Source organism: Gobio gobio (assembly GCF_949357685.1).
Source record: "Gobio gobio genome assembly, chromosome: 20".
Classification (NCBI taxonomy): domain Eukaryota; kingdom Metazoa; phylum Chordata; class Actinopteri; order Cypriniformes; family Gobionidae; genus Gobio; species Gobio gobio.
In genome coordinates this window covers 21,913,779-21,929,468 of record NC_137113.1, presented here as the reverse complement: position 1 = coordinate 21,929,468, position 15,690 = coordinate 21,913,779, and the positions used below count along the sequence as shown (strand labels likewise).

The window sequence follows — 15,690 nt, the reverse complement described above, 5'->3', positions numbered from 1 at the left end:
CAAGTAAAATAATGTTAAATGTTGATAAGCAATACTAATAATAACAACAACAACAATATTAAAACAACAACAATATTAATACATTATTATTGGTTCAATTCTTTTTATTAATACAATATTTTATTATGTTTTGGAATAGTATGTTTTTGTTTGTTGGTGACTTCATTTTCCCGGAAGTAACGTTACACGGTAGTCATGTTTTGTAAATAGACTGTTCCACTGTTTACATTTATTTGCCGCCTTATGCATTCGGTTAAGAAAGGTAAAACTTGAATTTGTTTAAATTGTTCAGGTGCTGGAGGAATCTGGTAATCCGTTAGTTTAGATGTTAATTTATTGGATATAAACTACAACCAGGCACAACACTCCACTGGTCAGTCTTTACTTCAAAGTAAGTTGAATGAATCATTGAATTAACCCCTCGTTTTAGTTGTGTGCAATAGTGTCCTTGCTTTTCTAACATTTCCTGGAAATTATGCTTTTATTGCCAGCCTTACGTTGGACTCTTATCTGTCTTTTGTGTCCTTTCTTTGACCTTATATGACATATTTTGAAAGACACGCAATTGGCTTTACCATTTCTTTTGGAATTATTAATTTACTCTCATTATTCTTTAACAGGAACCTCCATTTAACTTTCATAATGTGGGATGTTGAGATCAGGGGCATGGCATCCTCTCATGCCATTATTGTCTCCTCCATCTTCATGGCAACTGTGATGCCTGCTGTGTTTATGGAAAACTTCTCTGTTTATGGGACCCATATGATTTGGCTGTATTGTGTGGCTGGATCTGTTGCTGTGGTCAACATTGCAGTGTTTTGGCTTCTTGGCATTAGCCCTCCAACAAAGAAGAACACACTGAGCTACAAGGTAGAGATGGGCAGAACATTCTTCAATGATATGCAAACATAATTAATCACTAAATAGAAGTCAGCATGAAACAGAAGTTACGATAGTCTATTCTTCCCTATAGAGTGGTGCAGAAGTTATTTAAGTTAAAAAATGATGTGTACGGACAAATAATTTATAATAATTGCTGCAATATTCCATAAAAACAAGAGTTGTCCATTTTGATTTCATGGTGACTTTTATGGTGATTTAATTCACAGATCAACAGATTGTCCAGATCCTGTCTGTACTTTCTACTATCATGCCTCTTTTTTCATACTGTGGTGGTAATGTATGGCGCACCTCTGCTCGAGTAAGTATTACATGTTTATTTGTTTGTTGTGTGTCCGAAAATGTGAAACACCAGATGTATAAGTCACATGTCATGTTGCAGGTCTGCCCTGGAGACATTTTCTCTGGCCGTGCTGCTGTCCACACTCACTACATTGAGATGTCTCTGCATACTGGGCCCTAATGTACAGGCGTGGATCCGGGTTTTCAGCAGAGATGGGTAAATGCAGGATGTCTACATAAATCATGGATTTCTCCGGTTACGTTGTGGAAGAGGCTTTGCTGAGCCCAAGCAGTTTTCGTTATTGTTTCACAGACACAGCCTTTAGTGGCTGTAATCCACTAGATGGAGACAATGACCACCTTTGACAAATGGGTGCAGCAGATCTCATAGAGTTTCACAGACAAGAGATTATTGTAGAATGAACGCCTTCAATATAAATTAAATGACACAAAACAATTTTGCAATGGCAATCGCAATGTCCCAATACCCATTTATGAGCATCTAGAGTTGAGTGTGGCTTAATTCTCTCAGAGAAATCCTTTTTTCTTTTCTGCAGGGTGAGGCATGAGCTGGGTCTGGTTCTTTCCCATTTTTTAATTGTATATACAGTGAGGAAAATAAGTATTTGAACACCCTGCTATTTTGCAAGTTCTCTCACTTAGAAATCATGGAGGGATCTGAAATTGTCATCGTAGGTGCATGTCCACTGTGAGAGACATAATCTAAAAAAAAAAAATCCAGAAATCACAATGTATGATTTTTTTAACTATTTATTTGTATGATACAGCTGCAAATAAGTATTTACACACCGATCTATCAGCTAGAATTCTGACCCTCAAAGACCTGTTAGTCTGCCTTTAAAATGTCCACCTTCACTCCATTTATTATCCTAAATTAGATGCACCTGTTTGAGGTCGTTAGCTGCATAAAGACACCTGTCCACCCCATACAATCAGTAAGAATACAACTACTAACATGGCCAAGACCAAAGAGCTGTCCAAAGACACTAGAGACAAAATTGTACACCTCCTCAAGGCTGGAAAGGGCTACGGGGAAATTGCCAAGCAGCTTGGTGAAAAAAGGTCCACTGTTGGAGCAATCATTAGAAAATGGAAGAAGCTAAACATGACTGTCAATCTCCCTCGGACTGGGGCTCCATGCAAGATCTCACCTCGTGGGGTCTCAATGATCCTAAGAAAGGTGAGAAATCAGCCCAGAACTACACGGGAGGAGCTGGTCAATGACCTGAAAAGAGCCGGGACCACCGTTTCCAAGGTTACTGTTGGTAATACACTAAGACGTCATGGTTTGAAATCATGCATGGCACGGAAGGTTCCCCTGCTTAAACCAGCACATGTCCAGCCCCGTCTTAAGTTTGCCAATGACCATTTGGATGATCCAGAGGAGTCATGGGAGAACGTCATGTGGTCAGATGAGACCAAAATAGAACTTTTTGGTCATAATTCCACTAAACGTGTTTGGAGAAAGAAGAATGATGAGTACCATCCCAAGAACACCATCCCTACTGTGAAGCATGGGGGTGGTAGCATCATGCTTTGGGGGTGTTTTCCTGCACATGGGACAGGGCGACTACACTGTATTAAGGAGAGGATGACCGGGGCCATGTATTGCAAGATTTTGGGGAACAATCTCCTTCCCTCAGTTAGAGCATTGAAAATGGGTTGAGGCTGGGTCTTCCAACATGACAATGACCCGAAGCACACAGCCAGGATAACCAAGGAGTGGCTCTGTAAGAAGCATAACAAGGTTCTGGTGTGGCCTAGCCAGTCTCTAGACCTAAACTCAATAGAGAATCTTTGGAGGGAGCTCGAACTCCGTGTTTCTCAGAGACAGGCCAGAAACCAGACTGATCTAGAGAAGATATGTGGAGGAGTGGGCCAAAATCCCTCCTGCAGTGTGTGCAAACCTGGTGTAAAACGTTTGACTTCTGTAATTGCAAACAAAAAATCATACATTGTGATTTCTGGATTTTTTTTTTTACATTATGTCTCTCACAGTGGACATGCACCTACGATGACAATTTCAGACCCCTCCATGATTTCCTCCATGAAGTGGGAGAACTTGCAAAATAGCAGGGTGTTCAAATACTTATTTTCCTCACTGTATTAATGTTTAATTAAAGGAATAGTTCACCCAAAAATGAAATTTCTGTCATTAATTACTCACCCTCATGTCGTTCCAAACCCGCAAGACTTTAGTTCATCTTCGGAACACAATTGAAGATCTTTTTGATGAAATCTGAGAACTTTCTGTCCCTCCATTGGCAGCGACGCATCTACCACTTTGACGAGTCTTGATCGCTTTGTGATGAGCAGATTAAATTTAGGCTATTATTCACAGAAACATTCATGAACTCACACACCAGTTGTGGTGAACAAATGGAAGCTCAAGCATGTTTGCTTGACGTGCGAGAACCAATGAGGTTCATTCTTGTGATAAGCAGCGCGTTTGAGCTTCCGCAAGAGGTTTGTTCTTGTGTGTCAGGCAGGTTCGGTTGAGCTTCTGTTTATGTTTGCTGATCAATGTTTACATGTGAGAAAAAGCCTAAATTCAATTCTGTTCATCATATAAAGCGATCGAGTCTCTTCAGAAAATTTGGACTGAACCGCTTGATCCATATGGATTCGTTTTACGATCTCTTTATAAACTTTTTGAAGCTTAAAAGTGGTAGTTGCGGAGATTGTCAATGGAGGGACAGAAAGCTTCATTTGTATTCCGGAGATGAACGAAAGCCTTACAGGTTTGGAACGACATGAGGCTGAGTAAATGATGACAGAATGTTCCTTTTTGGGTGAACTAACCCTTTAATAAAACCATTAAAGCATCTTTGTATGTAACATTTTAGCTTAAATTAACTATAGCTTCACAATGACTGAAATGTTTTGTAACAAGACCACAAAATCCTTGTGCTATCATTTAGTGATGGTTCCAATGGTATGAACGTCAGAGAGACGTGTGTGTTTATACAGCTGCAGTATCTCTGCTTAAGCACTGCAGGAAATTTATCTCTCATATGTAAATACACAGTTGTGCACAGTCTGTTTTCATTGAACATTCACAGTCCTCTTGTATCCAACATCGCTACACTGTATACTAGACAAAAAGCCAGTCAAAAAAAGTTTAGGTTTGGCAAGATTTAATGTTTTTGAAGTCTCTTATGCTCACCAAGGCTGCATTTATTTCATCAAAAATACAGTAAAACTGTACTATTCTGAAATACTATGACAATTTAAAACTAGATTAAAAAACTCAGCAGACAAACTTTGAAGTTGCCTTGAAAAAGCCTAGATAGATAGATAGATAGATAGATAGATAGATAGATAGATAGATAGATAGATAGATAGATAGATAGATAGATAGATAGATAGATAGATAGATAGGTAGATAGGTAGATAGGTAGGTAGGTAGGTAGGCAAAGCTCAGTTTTTTAATGTCACATGATCCTTCAGAAATCTTTCTAATATGCTGATTTGGTGCTCAAGAAACATTTCTTATTATTATTCTTACAATGTTGAAAACCGGTGTAATACTACCTAAATTCTTTCTGGAAACCCTGATATGTTTCCCCCCCAAGATTCTTTGATGAGTAGAAAGTTCAAAAGAACAGCGTTTATTTGAAGTAGAAGTCTTTACTGTCACTTTTGATCAATTTAATGCATGCTTGCTGAATAAAAGTATTAATTTCTTTAAAAAACGTACTGATGTAGTGTATATTCATATGAACACTGCTTCTTTTGATATATGGTTAGTTTTCTGTATTCACAAATAACATTTGTGCTTTATTCATGTTAATTTGTTAGCAATAGCAGCAACGTAATGATTATTATGAATGTCATTTTCAGGGCTATGTCAGTGTGGGACACCTCTCTTCAGATTACTACTGGCTGTAGTGTGATTGGGGCCTGGCTGGGAGCTTTCCCTATTCCTCTCGACTGGGACAGACCATGGCAGGTTAGTTGTGATGAGACTATGGCAACTGGTCTCAGAAATTCCAGACATTTCAAAAGAAATGTGTCATTTAGCAATTAATGCACATGCATCTGGTTTATTGAGACATGGTGCTCAAGTGAGTGATGCAGGCCAGACTCAAACCTGAAACACATTGCAGATGCATCCCAATGCATCGCTCTTTATGCCTATGATTTCCTGTGGCTCCCCATTATATATGTCTAGTAAAGCAAAAGCCACTGAACTTTGTCGCTTAATGAATGCTATAATACATAGTTGTGCTCAGCGAAGAGAACAGATTTCTGCCCTGGCAGCAGAATCGCAGTACAGGGTTCCTTGTTTTAAAGCTTCTGCTCTTATGCTGCATCCAATTTCAGAAAGGAGGAAATCGTTTTGCTTTGTATAAATATTTTGGTTTTGCTTTACTTATGTTTATGCAGTCTCTTCAAATTATATATTTTCTTTATGCAAAAAATCGTCTATTCTTGTCCAACATGCCTTAAAGGGATAGTTCACCCAAAAATTTAAATCGTGTCATCATTTAGGGGTGCTTCACACAGAACGTGTTTTTCTGTTTTAGTGACACGTTTTTTTAAAAGTTGAATTTCTATTAACTTAAGCGACACATTTTTAGAATGCTGTGTCATGCACGAGACGCTGCAGAAGACCATCTAGCGCGTTTACATTGAAAAACAATGGAAAAGTAGTGCAGTGGGATGAAAAAGCTTCTGCAGAACACAAAAGAAGACACTTTTATGAACAATCTTTTGTCTATATAATGAAATGTTGCCTTGGACCCCATTCGTTTTGATTAAATGGGCAAAACCATATAAACATAATTACATTTCTTTGATTCAGACACCTGAAACTTGCTTTATTTTATACCACAATCACATCTATATCAATTACGGACATTTATCTCAGTATTGCATTATATAATAGAGATCACTGTCAAATGGAAATCAAATTATGTGTTAACACTCGAGAGCCTTTTTTTCGACAACGTAGACATTCCTCAACCAATCGTGCAGGACAGCCATAGACTGGTTTTGTTGGGAATGAACCAATCTTCATGAAAAATTTAATGTTCTCAAAGCATAGAAGGACTGCGCTGGTGCTTCAATTATTCATGTGTTGTATAGACATTGATCAGAGGCCAGTGTTTGCCCTCGTTTTGCCCTCAAAATGTCACACTGAAGTCTCCCATGTGTGCTTTCTGACACTCCCTACACGCAGATGTCTAGACGAGGCCAGAGAGATGAGACTGACTCATTATTGGAGTGAGGAAGCTGTAGGGAGGGGAGTGAGGTTGGCGTAGACTCAGTGATGATTCCTTAACACATGATGATGGGATTGTGAGCTAATGAGAAACCCTGTGGTGGTTGAATTATACTTTTTCTTTAGAGAAAGAATGAGCAGTGTGGCTCGCTCCTTCTCATTGCTATGGCACTATATATTGCATCCCATATCGTCAGATAATTGAATAATCAATCTTGCTGACATTTTTTAATTCTGAGCCACTCTTCATATCTTCAGTCATTTAGAGACCATGTATAAAGGGAAGAAATCTATTTCTCTTTAAAAAGACAGAAGAGGACAAGAAAAGGATGGATAGTGTTTATCAAATATTTTGTTGCTATTTTACAGTACTGGTCAAAAGTTGGGAAACATTACTAATTTTAATGTTTTTGAAATAAGTCTCTTATGCTAATCAAGCCTATGTTTAGTTGATCAAAAATACTATAAAAACAGTAATATTATGAAATATTACAATTTAAAATAACGGTTTTCTATTTTAATTGTCACATGGCCCTTCAGAAATCATTCTAATCTGCTGATTTATTGTCAATGTTGGAAAAAGTTGTGCTGCTTAATATTTTTTTATAACCTGTGATACTTTTTCCCAGGATTCTTTGATGAGTAAAACGTTTTAAAAAAAGCGTTTATTTAAAATTGATTAAAAAATGATATAAATATTTTCTAACAATATAAATCTTTACTATTTAAACTTTTTATTCATTAACGATTCCTGAAAAAAGTATCACAGGTTATAAAAAAAAAATTAAGCACATCTGTTTCCAACATTGATAATAAATCAGCATATTATAATGATTTCTGAAGGATCATATGACTAAAGACTGGAGTAATGATTCTGAAAATTCAGCTTTGCATCACAGGAATAAATTACATTTTAAAATGTAATAAAATAGAAACAGGTTGTTTAAAATACTAAATGGTAATATTTCACAATATTATGGTTTTACCATATTGGTGAGTATAAGCGACTTCTTTTAAAAATATTTGAATGGCAGTGTATAACTTTTTTCTCACTTAATTAGTATAATAGTTATTTTTCTAGTAGTTAATTGCATGATTTAAAAATATGTTTTGTGCAAGACTGAAATAAGGCATTCAAATCTATAAGAAACAAGACAAAAAAAAGAAAATATTAGAAAAACATTTTTATAGTCAGTAAGCATTTTGAGGCAAGTCATTAAATTTACATTTTGTATATCCACTGCACAATGGACATCAACAGCAAGTTTTTAAATCTTGAATTGGGTTCGCTCATAAAACCATTGTGCCTTTTGATTTTTAGATTTGCATTTCATATATCTGCTGTTTATAAAGGCTTTTTTTGTTGCTCACAATGTCCTGGAAGCTTTAAAGACCACTCCACATATTTGCATGGACTGCAAGAAATTCATTAAAAAGAAGATCCAATAACATTTGAAATCACCTTGATCATATGAAGCAAAAATTCAAAATGCAAAGCAGTCGGCACAGACCTGAGAGGCAAGGCCACCAATACATAACGCTCAAAACCATGTTAAAAAAAGAAAGAGGAAGAAAGCAGTCTCAAATACAAAATTTGGTTGGTAAAACACCACAGTGATTCTGTAGATTTTGCAGTCAGTCACTTGTGCTCCTGCAATAATGACACATTTTTGATCTCTTCATATTGTGGCTCCTATGTGCAGGTTTGGCCCATTTCCTGTACCCTCGGGGCAACAACTGGATTTCTGACTGGCCTTGTCGCTGCCCCTGTCTGGATCCACTGGCATCGCAAACAGCTCACCTACAAGCTCAAGTGAGGAAATGAAGGACACGGTCACAAGCCACCAGAAACTGACAGAGAAAAACATCCAGGCGAGAGTCAAAAACGACTGTCCATCCCAGTGCGTGCTCCAAATCAAAGAAATGACTCTGAGGTCACATTTACACATTCACATTAAATTTTCGTTTTTTTTTTTTTTTTTTTAATAGATATTTAATTTGTTGTATGCTCATAATGGCAGTATATTAATTTGCTAATTCCTCTCTTCCTTGTAAATAAAGCCAGTACTGACATTTTGTAAAAAAGCCACTGTTTTGCAACCCAAATAGAGATGCTGAGTTTCCCTTTTTCAAGTTAAATAAAGTCTTACTTCTGTAAATGACCGATGGGTTTGGTTGTGCTGTTTAGGCTTGTCTGGGTTTCGTACTCGTGCTCGCTGAGCCAGACACAGAAATACAGTTCGATTGTTCTAAGTCATTAGAAAGGGTGTCTCAGACATCTTTACATCTCTTTCAATGTCTTTTCTCTGTGCTTGTATGTTCAGTAAATCATTTCGTTGTTTTCCTTGTATTCCTTCTCAAAGATTAGTGTTCTTGTGTCATTTCTCCCTGAAGAATGTGTCTTTTTGTCAGTTCTTGTCATTAGCCCATAGCTTGGACAGCACCATTGTTCACATTTCATTTCAAGGTGATTGCGTCCAATGGTTCTCCTTCCTTTAGTTCAGAGGTCAGATTGTAATCTGGTTTGTTGTCAATTGGCCACCATCCGTCCTTGCTTTCTTTCACCTGGACGCCCCTGAGCTGGTGTATCATGTGATGAGGCAGCAGTTGATGCAGCGTGGGCCCAGTCTTCGCTTGAGCGCGCCTTTCTTAGGAGCCAGAATGGCTATAATGGCCTCGTCGAACACGGTTTTCAGACCTTTCTGTGTCAGTGCTGAGCATTCAACATAACAGCAGGCACCAATCTGGAAAGGCATTGAAAATCTTTTTAGAGATTCACAGGTCAAAACACGACAATATGCTTTTCTTTTTCGCTTTCCCTTTGGCCCATGTCTGAGTTCTCTCGATACAGAAAGTTTCAGTATTATTTTAAACTTAAGAAATAGGAAGTATCTTTTCCCCTCACCTCCTTTGCTAGCTTCTGGCCCTGTTCTGTCACAATGGGCTTCTCCTTCACGTCGTTCAGTTTGGCAATAGTCTTGGGGTCGTCCCGCAGGTCAATCTACAGCCAAAAAAGGAGACGGAGAGAGAGAGAGCCACGGTTAAGCAGGCCCAACGTGAGGGGTTAACTGTACAAGGACGGTGGATGAGATTCCATACGATAGAGTTTGTTTTTAGAGCAGAAGGCTCCAGGAAATTCAACCCAAGACCAGATGGTGGCATGCGTCTGCAGACTCCCCTTTCACCTAAAAAGTACCACCGCAGTTGTCTAGGAGGGTCTCCGCCTTCCCTGTTTCTAATTAAAATTCCACTTCATCCAAGTTTGAGTTTTTGCCAGCAACTCTCCACACGCACACAGAAAAAAACCTACTCTCCATACATCCACTTTTTCTTTGTAATTTATTACCAAAACCCCTACACAGAGTTGTGCTTCATTCAAATATTCCAAATAGACACATGGAACACTAATTTAGATTTCGGTTAATTAAATGTACAAAATTAAATTTAGGTTTCCTTTAAATATGTCAATGTTTATGGGCTGGTTATCAGCAGAAGTGAAGCTTCAAACATAAATATTTAATATTATTTCACAAAAAAAGTATTTAAGAAGCATTTAAAGACCCCCTGTGGTGAAAATTAAGTTTGTAATATTTATTTGTATATATGGTGTTTTTAATACGCTTTAAGACAAACCATGTGCATATTCATAAGTCAGCACCATTTCTGAGTATTTTCTCCTTAAAACTGCAGTGAAGAAGAAAAAAAAAAGCAGTTTCAAATCGCCGGTGTTACTTAATGTCACAAACTACCTTAACCAGGCAGACCGTTTTTCTGTTTATTAAAAATCCGGTACATTTAGCAATATAGCGGGTGAATTATGATGAATATTACGATGTTATGATGAACTATATGCCTTTCTCCACTGTCATTCTAAGTTGTTTAAAGCATTTCTAAGAATGCTGATTCTGACTCCGAGATGGGAAATGGGAACATGGTTTGTGTAACATTAATAACACATTATCAGCAGTTTGATTACGTATTCAGGCAAAAGGCTAATCATATTAATTACCATTATGTGTCCGACATTGTAGAGAGAGATACGTAAACGTATTACCATTCTGATACATCGACTTTGTAGATGACCCTGTATGAGTGAGTGGCAGCGGGGCACATTTGCATATTCATGGTTCCACGTATACTAAATGAAGCAAGGGTGAAGAGTTACATTCAAGCTATTTTAAAGCATGAATTAATTTTTTCCCCACAAGAAAATATAATTAAATATGCCATTTGTGATCAAAGATGAGTTTTAACTGTAAAATTATAATTTCTTCATTTTCAAACATGAAACCATCCAACTTTATTTTTGACGGAAAAGTCTTAAAGCTTCCCTTTTATTAATAAGTGCCTCTCATTTTGAGAAGATAGTTGGTGCATGTTGCATAATGAGCTGCCCATGTGCCCACTCTGAAACATGCAGCACATGTATTTATTTATTCAAATCACAGCCTTTGCGATTTGATACATCTCACTAAATCGTACTGCAATTCCAGGTTTATTTCAATTACTCATGTAGCCCTAGTTCAGGGTCTTTTTTCCCGTGACTCTCTCTGGCCTCGTTTCTTATCGATTGCGCTTGATCTGTATTCATCTCACTTCTGTGGTCTGATTAAGACAGGAACCATACACACCGCAATAAACATCACCTGACAGGACTAGTGCTGATGACAAACCCTCACTCTTACACACATACATGGGTTATAGTAATTACCAAACCATAATCACAAGCCGTTTGAACAATTTAATTGACCATATGCCATGAACACTCGATAATTGAACCTTTTACAATAGCACACAATTCAAAATGTTTAATCCATAATATTACCACAAATATAACCACACATCAGTTAAAACCACAATGCATTCTCACAGATCCTAAATATCTGTAGCATCATTAATTCTGACAGTCAACACAAAATGAGCAAAACCAGATAATTAATGCGTTTGTGCTATGTTTGGATTAGTACACTGGGATGCACAATATAACATAGATAATGAACATTTAATTGTGCATGCTTGTTTAGATTATCTTTTACCATCCATTTAAACACTCACCTAAAGTTAATCTTTGAAAACACAAATAATCTAATAACATTGTTAAATGTAATCTTCAGCAAATCTCAAAATATATGCATTTTTATTTAAAATGATTGATTTTTGTTTTTAAGTGTTGTATTTTTCATGTATTTCGACAAAATACCTTAAAATAAAGAATTCCAATAAGAAGGCTTATCAGTATCAGATAAGAGTTTCAATTATCAGTGCATTCTAAAATATCTTCCCAAGCCAAGTCAAAATTTATATAGCTCTTTTCACAATACAGAAAATCATGATGTTAATGTTTATAATATATTTATGCCTGTGGATTTAGCAGATTAAAGATGGGCGATAATATAGTTTACATTTTACAATGATACAAGCAATCAATCAGTTTATGCGAATAAAGTTGGACGTATCCAAATGTATATGAAGAGTCGGTGATAATATAGTATAACACTTGCGACAAAATAAAAAAAAAAGGCACTTAAGACTTGCTATACATATAGTATATTGCTTTACATAAATGTGCAGTAAGTATGCAAATAAAGTAGATTAAAGTAGATTCAGTGTTCCAAATGTTTTTGTTACCAATTTGTTGTTTTCACAAACAATTACAAAAAGGCAGTATGCAGAATAATATTGTGCCATATGTGTAGCAAAGTGTGTGAACCTGAGTGCCGATGAGCAGGTAAGGGACGTTGGGCGCATACTCCTGCAGCTCAGGGACCCACTCCTCTCTTACGTTCTGGAAGCTGGCCGGATTCACCACAGAGAAGCAAATGAGGAAGACATCTGTCATGGGGTAGGACAGGGGTCGCAGGCGATCATAGTCCTCCTGTCAGACCAGAAGACACTAGGTAAAAACACGTACAGAGCCTTCTACTGTTCATAAGCCAACAATGGTTTGAAAGAAACCATCAGGAATGCACTCAATAGTTCAGAAACATTTACTTTAGTAAAGTACCCTTATATGAATTCACTTTGAATACAAAAAGTGTAATTTCCTTCTCCACAAATCTTAACTAATAGAATCCACCACTGTATTGAATCAGAGTCCACAAATGCTCCGCAATGGAACATTATCAGCAATCACTTAAGCAGCAACCAGAAATTACGCTGACCCTAATGATCGTGCAGAGATTAATATGATTTAGATTATGACTCGTGACCCATTAATCCATATTTCACTCAATAGCATTTCCTCCTCCTCATTCATGCTCTAAAACAGCACAGATGCATCAACATCCTCTGGAAACCAGAAACTACAACAGATAAGCCTGGATTTACAGGGGACATGTGACTGATATTTTTGGGACCTTGTTTTTTTCCAACGTGTGTTTGTGTGTCTCCACACACAGTGTGTGTGTGTGTGTGTGTGTGTGTGTGTGTGTGTGTTGGTAGGCAATCATCCATGGTTATTCTTTCTAATGAGAGTGTGTCTAAACTATAACAGCATGTGCCGCTGGCCATGCGTTGCAGTACAAACATTTCATTTGCAACAGGCACCACTCACGAGCAGTCCCGGGCTTCCAGAAATGAAACCTCAGAAATGTGGAGCCGGAGTCTCTGAGCTTCAGAGTTTAAATTACCGTGACATCTCTCAGCTAGCACCGTTGCATCTGAACCGCGAGGGATGTTACTAACAACTGAAGACTGCGAGTGAAAAGTACTTCTGCAAATTTCTGTAACTTGCCCACGGTTTCACAGACAAGGCTTCAGCCTAAAATGTATATTGAGTTGTTTAACTGAAAACAACTTGCACTAACATATCCTAAAATATGTCAGTGCCATTGTTTTGTCTCAAGATGCACACCAAGTTTTTTTTTTTTTCATATGGTACGTTTATAAAAGCTACTTAAATGCCCTATTGAACTAAGGCCTAATCACATTAGAGACATTTCGGTAAAATTTTGTGGGCAAAAAAAAAAGTTCAGGCTATTGTCAATAGAGTAGAGATAAAGCAGAGCTTACATAGAAGACACTTTCAAACCAAGCAGCTTTCTGTTGGTCAATGAGGTGAATTCCAAGGGTGGTTTCTTCATTAGGGCGATAGGGCAAAGCATCACCAAAGTGAGAAAGGGACGGATTTTACAAATACACTCAACCACAGAGTTAGGTCAGCGGTCATTATTCTAGACTGTTCTGCCTCTGGATATATAGAGACAGAGCGCATTTAGGCCACGCCCACACCGGTGGGTGGGGGGGGGGGGGGGCTGTATTGCGTGAAGTGGCCTCCTTGTCATTTATGACTTATAACAAAAAACAGAACAATGTCTAAAAACTGCTTACAGGGTGTATAGCAAACAAGCTAAAAAACACAGAACTACGTTTTTATAAGCTGTCGACCCCAAAAATCGACAAAAGACAAAAGTGGATACAGGCAATAAGACGTCTTTTTGCCTGTATCCACTTTTGTCTTTTGAAGTGTTGCGTTCGGTTGCGTTTGTAGTGTGTTTGTCGCTAGTCGTCGAGACGCTGTTATTTTCATCCCGGAGTCAAATCACCTTTGTTTGGCCTTCAGGGACGCTGTACTTTGAGCACATGCATCTCCCCGTTATGGTAAGAGGCGTGACCTTTCCGGGCAACGTGAGCAAAGCTGCTGTCGAATCACAACACGGGAACCGCTGGCACAATCAGAACTCGTTACGTATTTCTGAAGGAGGGACTTCATAGAACAGGGAAATCCTCAAGCCGTTTTTAGGACAGTGAAAACAGCGGTATACATAAGTAAATTGTGTGAAAAATACTGTTTTTTTACACGCGAAACATGAACACGTTATATTGCACACTGTAAACACAATCAAAGCTTCAAAAAAACAGGAAAAACGGGACCTTTAAGTCAAATATCCAAATGTCAGTTTTATATATCATATTTCCTGTCGCTGATTACGTTCCCCTGGGTGTAGTTCTCTGTGTAATATAACATGTCACGGTCTGTCTCAATTGCCTTTATCCACTTTTGTGTCCTTAAACGCAAATTTTTTGGGTTTTTTAGCTTGTTTGCTGTACACCTTGTCACATATCAGCTTTTAGACATTCTGTTTTTTGTTAAGTCAGAAATGACAAGGAGGCCACTTCACGCAATACAAAGTCAATGGAGACATTTTGATTGACTATTTAAAAATGTGTACATTCAGTTCTGCATTACTAATTCGGAACGTTTAACACAAAACCCCAGATCGCATGGATTCCTATTAGAATTACTGGATTTTACCTGCAAAATTTCGCTGAGCAAATTCACTGGTAAATTATGACCTCACCTTTAGGGTAGGCCGTAGGACACTGGGAAAAACTTGCCACTAGTGGCATACCCAAACACTCAGTACACACAGCCAGACAGTCGCTCATCCATCAAGAAGATTGGCGAGTGATATAAACCTTCTGTTTTTACTTGCAACTGTCAATGTTTCAAGGCCAAATGTGCCGTTCTGTGGCTGAGATATGAACCTGCGATATATAACCTTAAGAATTACAGCCGAAACGATTTGCTTCTGCTGTCGGGAGATCGTCCTGTCCCTGCCACATGACAAATCAAGATTTGTTGCAACATAACCTGACAAAACAAAGTTGAGCAGGTGCATCTGTGGTGTAAGTGAGACTGTTGTGTGAGTGTGTGTTGCCTGTGGGCCGACTGCGTTATAAATACACTCGCTGCCCATCCTCTGGCCTGTTCAAACATTCTACAGGGGGCAGGGTGGGAGGGATGGTGTTATTTACAGCTGGCCTTTGCCAAAACTGAATGTAGAATAAGCCAACACATCATCCACCCACATCTCCTGCTACCACCAGAGAACTCACATTTAACGCAAGTTTATGTCTGTGTTGGGAGTTGCGAATGAAATGTAGAGATGCTACTAACTTAAAGGGGAAATGTGTAATTTCCAAGCCACTAGCAGCACCAAACAGAATCACAATCTTTTTGTTCAAAATGGCTCAATCTGGTTGAAGAAGACAACACTAGATCAAACAATGGTGTGAGGTTGGGGTGGTACTACCTGCTGTCTAAACCATGGCAGATGGATGGAAATTCATTATTTTTACAAGTACAAAGCCTGTTGCTACTGGAGAGAATTGGGAGTAGTAAAGAAGGAGGAAACTATGTTAGTTTGTCATTTGCACAGGGTACACCAGGCATTGAAATGCTTATGACAACAATTAAATTATACTACTTTTTACAAAACAGTACTGGTAAATCAGTGTCATAGAATGGCATACCATCC

General features: G+C 38.0%; 2 protein-coding genes across 2 annotated transcripts in view; one reads left to right on the top strand and one right to left on the bottom strand.

Moving 5' to 3' along the window:
• The first annotated feature begins 158 nt into the window (after positions 1–158).
• On the top strand, positions 159–8,789 carry pigf (phosphatidylinositol glycan anchor biosynthesis, class F). The gene is made up of 7 exons (XM_079846291.1): positions 159–189; positions 293–391; positions 621–870; positions 1,110–1,201; positions 1,283–1,399; positions 5,047–5,155; positions 8,134–8,789. The coding sequence occupies exons 3-7, from the start codon at positions 643–645 to the stop codon at positions 8,245–8,247; spliced, it is 660 nt and encodes a 219-aa protein (XP_079702417.1). The 5' UTR covers positions 159–189; positions 293–391; positions 621–642; the 3' UTR covers positions 8,248–8,789.
• The window catches only part of rhoq (ras homolog family member Q), a 28,216-nt gene continuing 20,940 nt past the window's right edge, over positions 8,415–15,690 (bottom strand). The window contains exons 3-5 of the mRNA XM_079846292.1: positions 12,141–12,305; positions 9,336–9,431; positions 8,415–9,174 (exon numbers count right to left, since the gene is read on the bottom strand). Of these exons, the coding sequence (XP_079702418.1) occupies positions 9,019–9,174; positions 9,336–9,431; positions 12,141–12,305 (417 nt within the window). The 3' untranslated portion in view covers positions 8,415–9,018. The remainder of the gene's footprint in view (positions 9,175–9,335; positions 9,432–12,140; positions 12,306–15,690) is intronic.

Excerpts from the sequence above, each read along its gene's own strand:
- pigf (XM_079846291.1), top strand. The coding sequence starts at position 643 with ATGTGGGATGTTGAGATCAGGGGCATGGCATCCTCTCATGCCATTATT. Across the intron at positions 1,202-1,282 it reads TATGGCGCACCTCTGCTCGA|GTCTGCCCTGGAGACATTTT; the intron begins GTAAGTATTACA and ends GTCATGTTGCAG. Across the intron at positions 5,156-8,133 it reads ACTGGGACAGACCATGGCAG|GTTTGGCCCATTTCCTGTAC; the intron begins GTTAGTTGTGAT and ends TCCTATGTGCAG.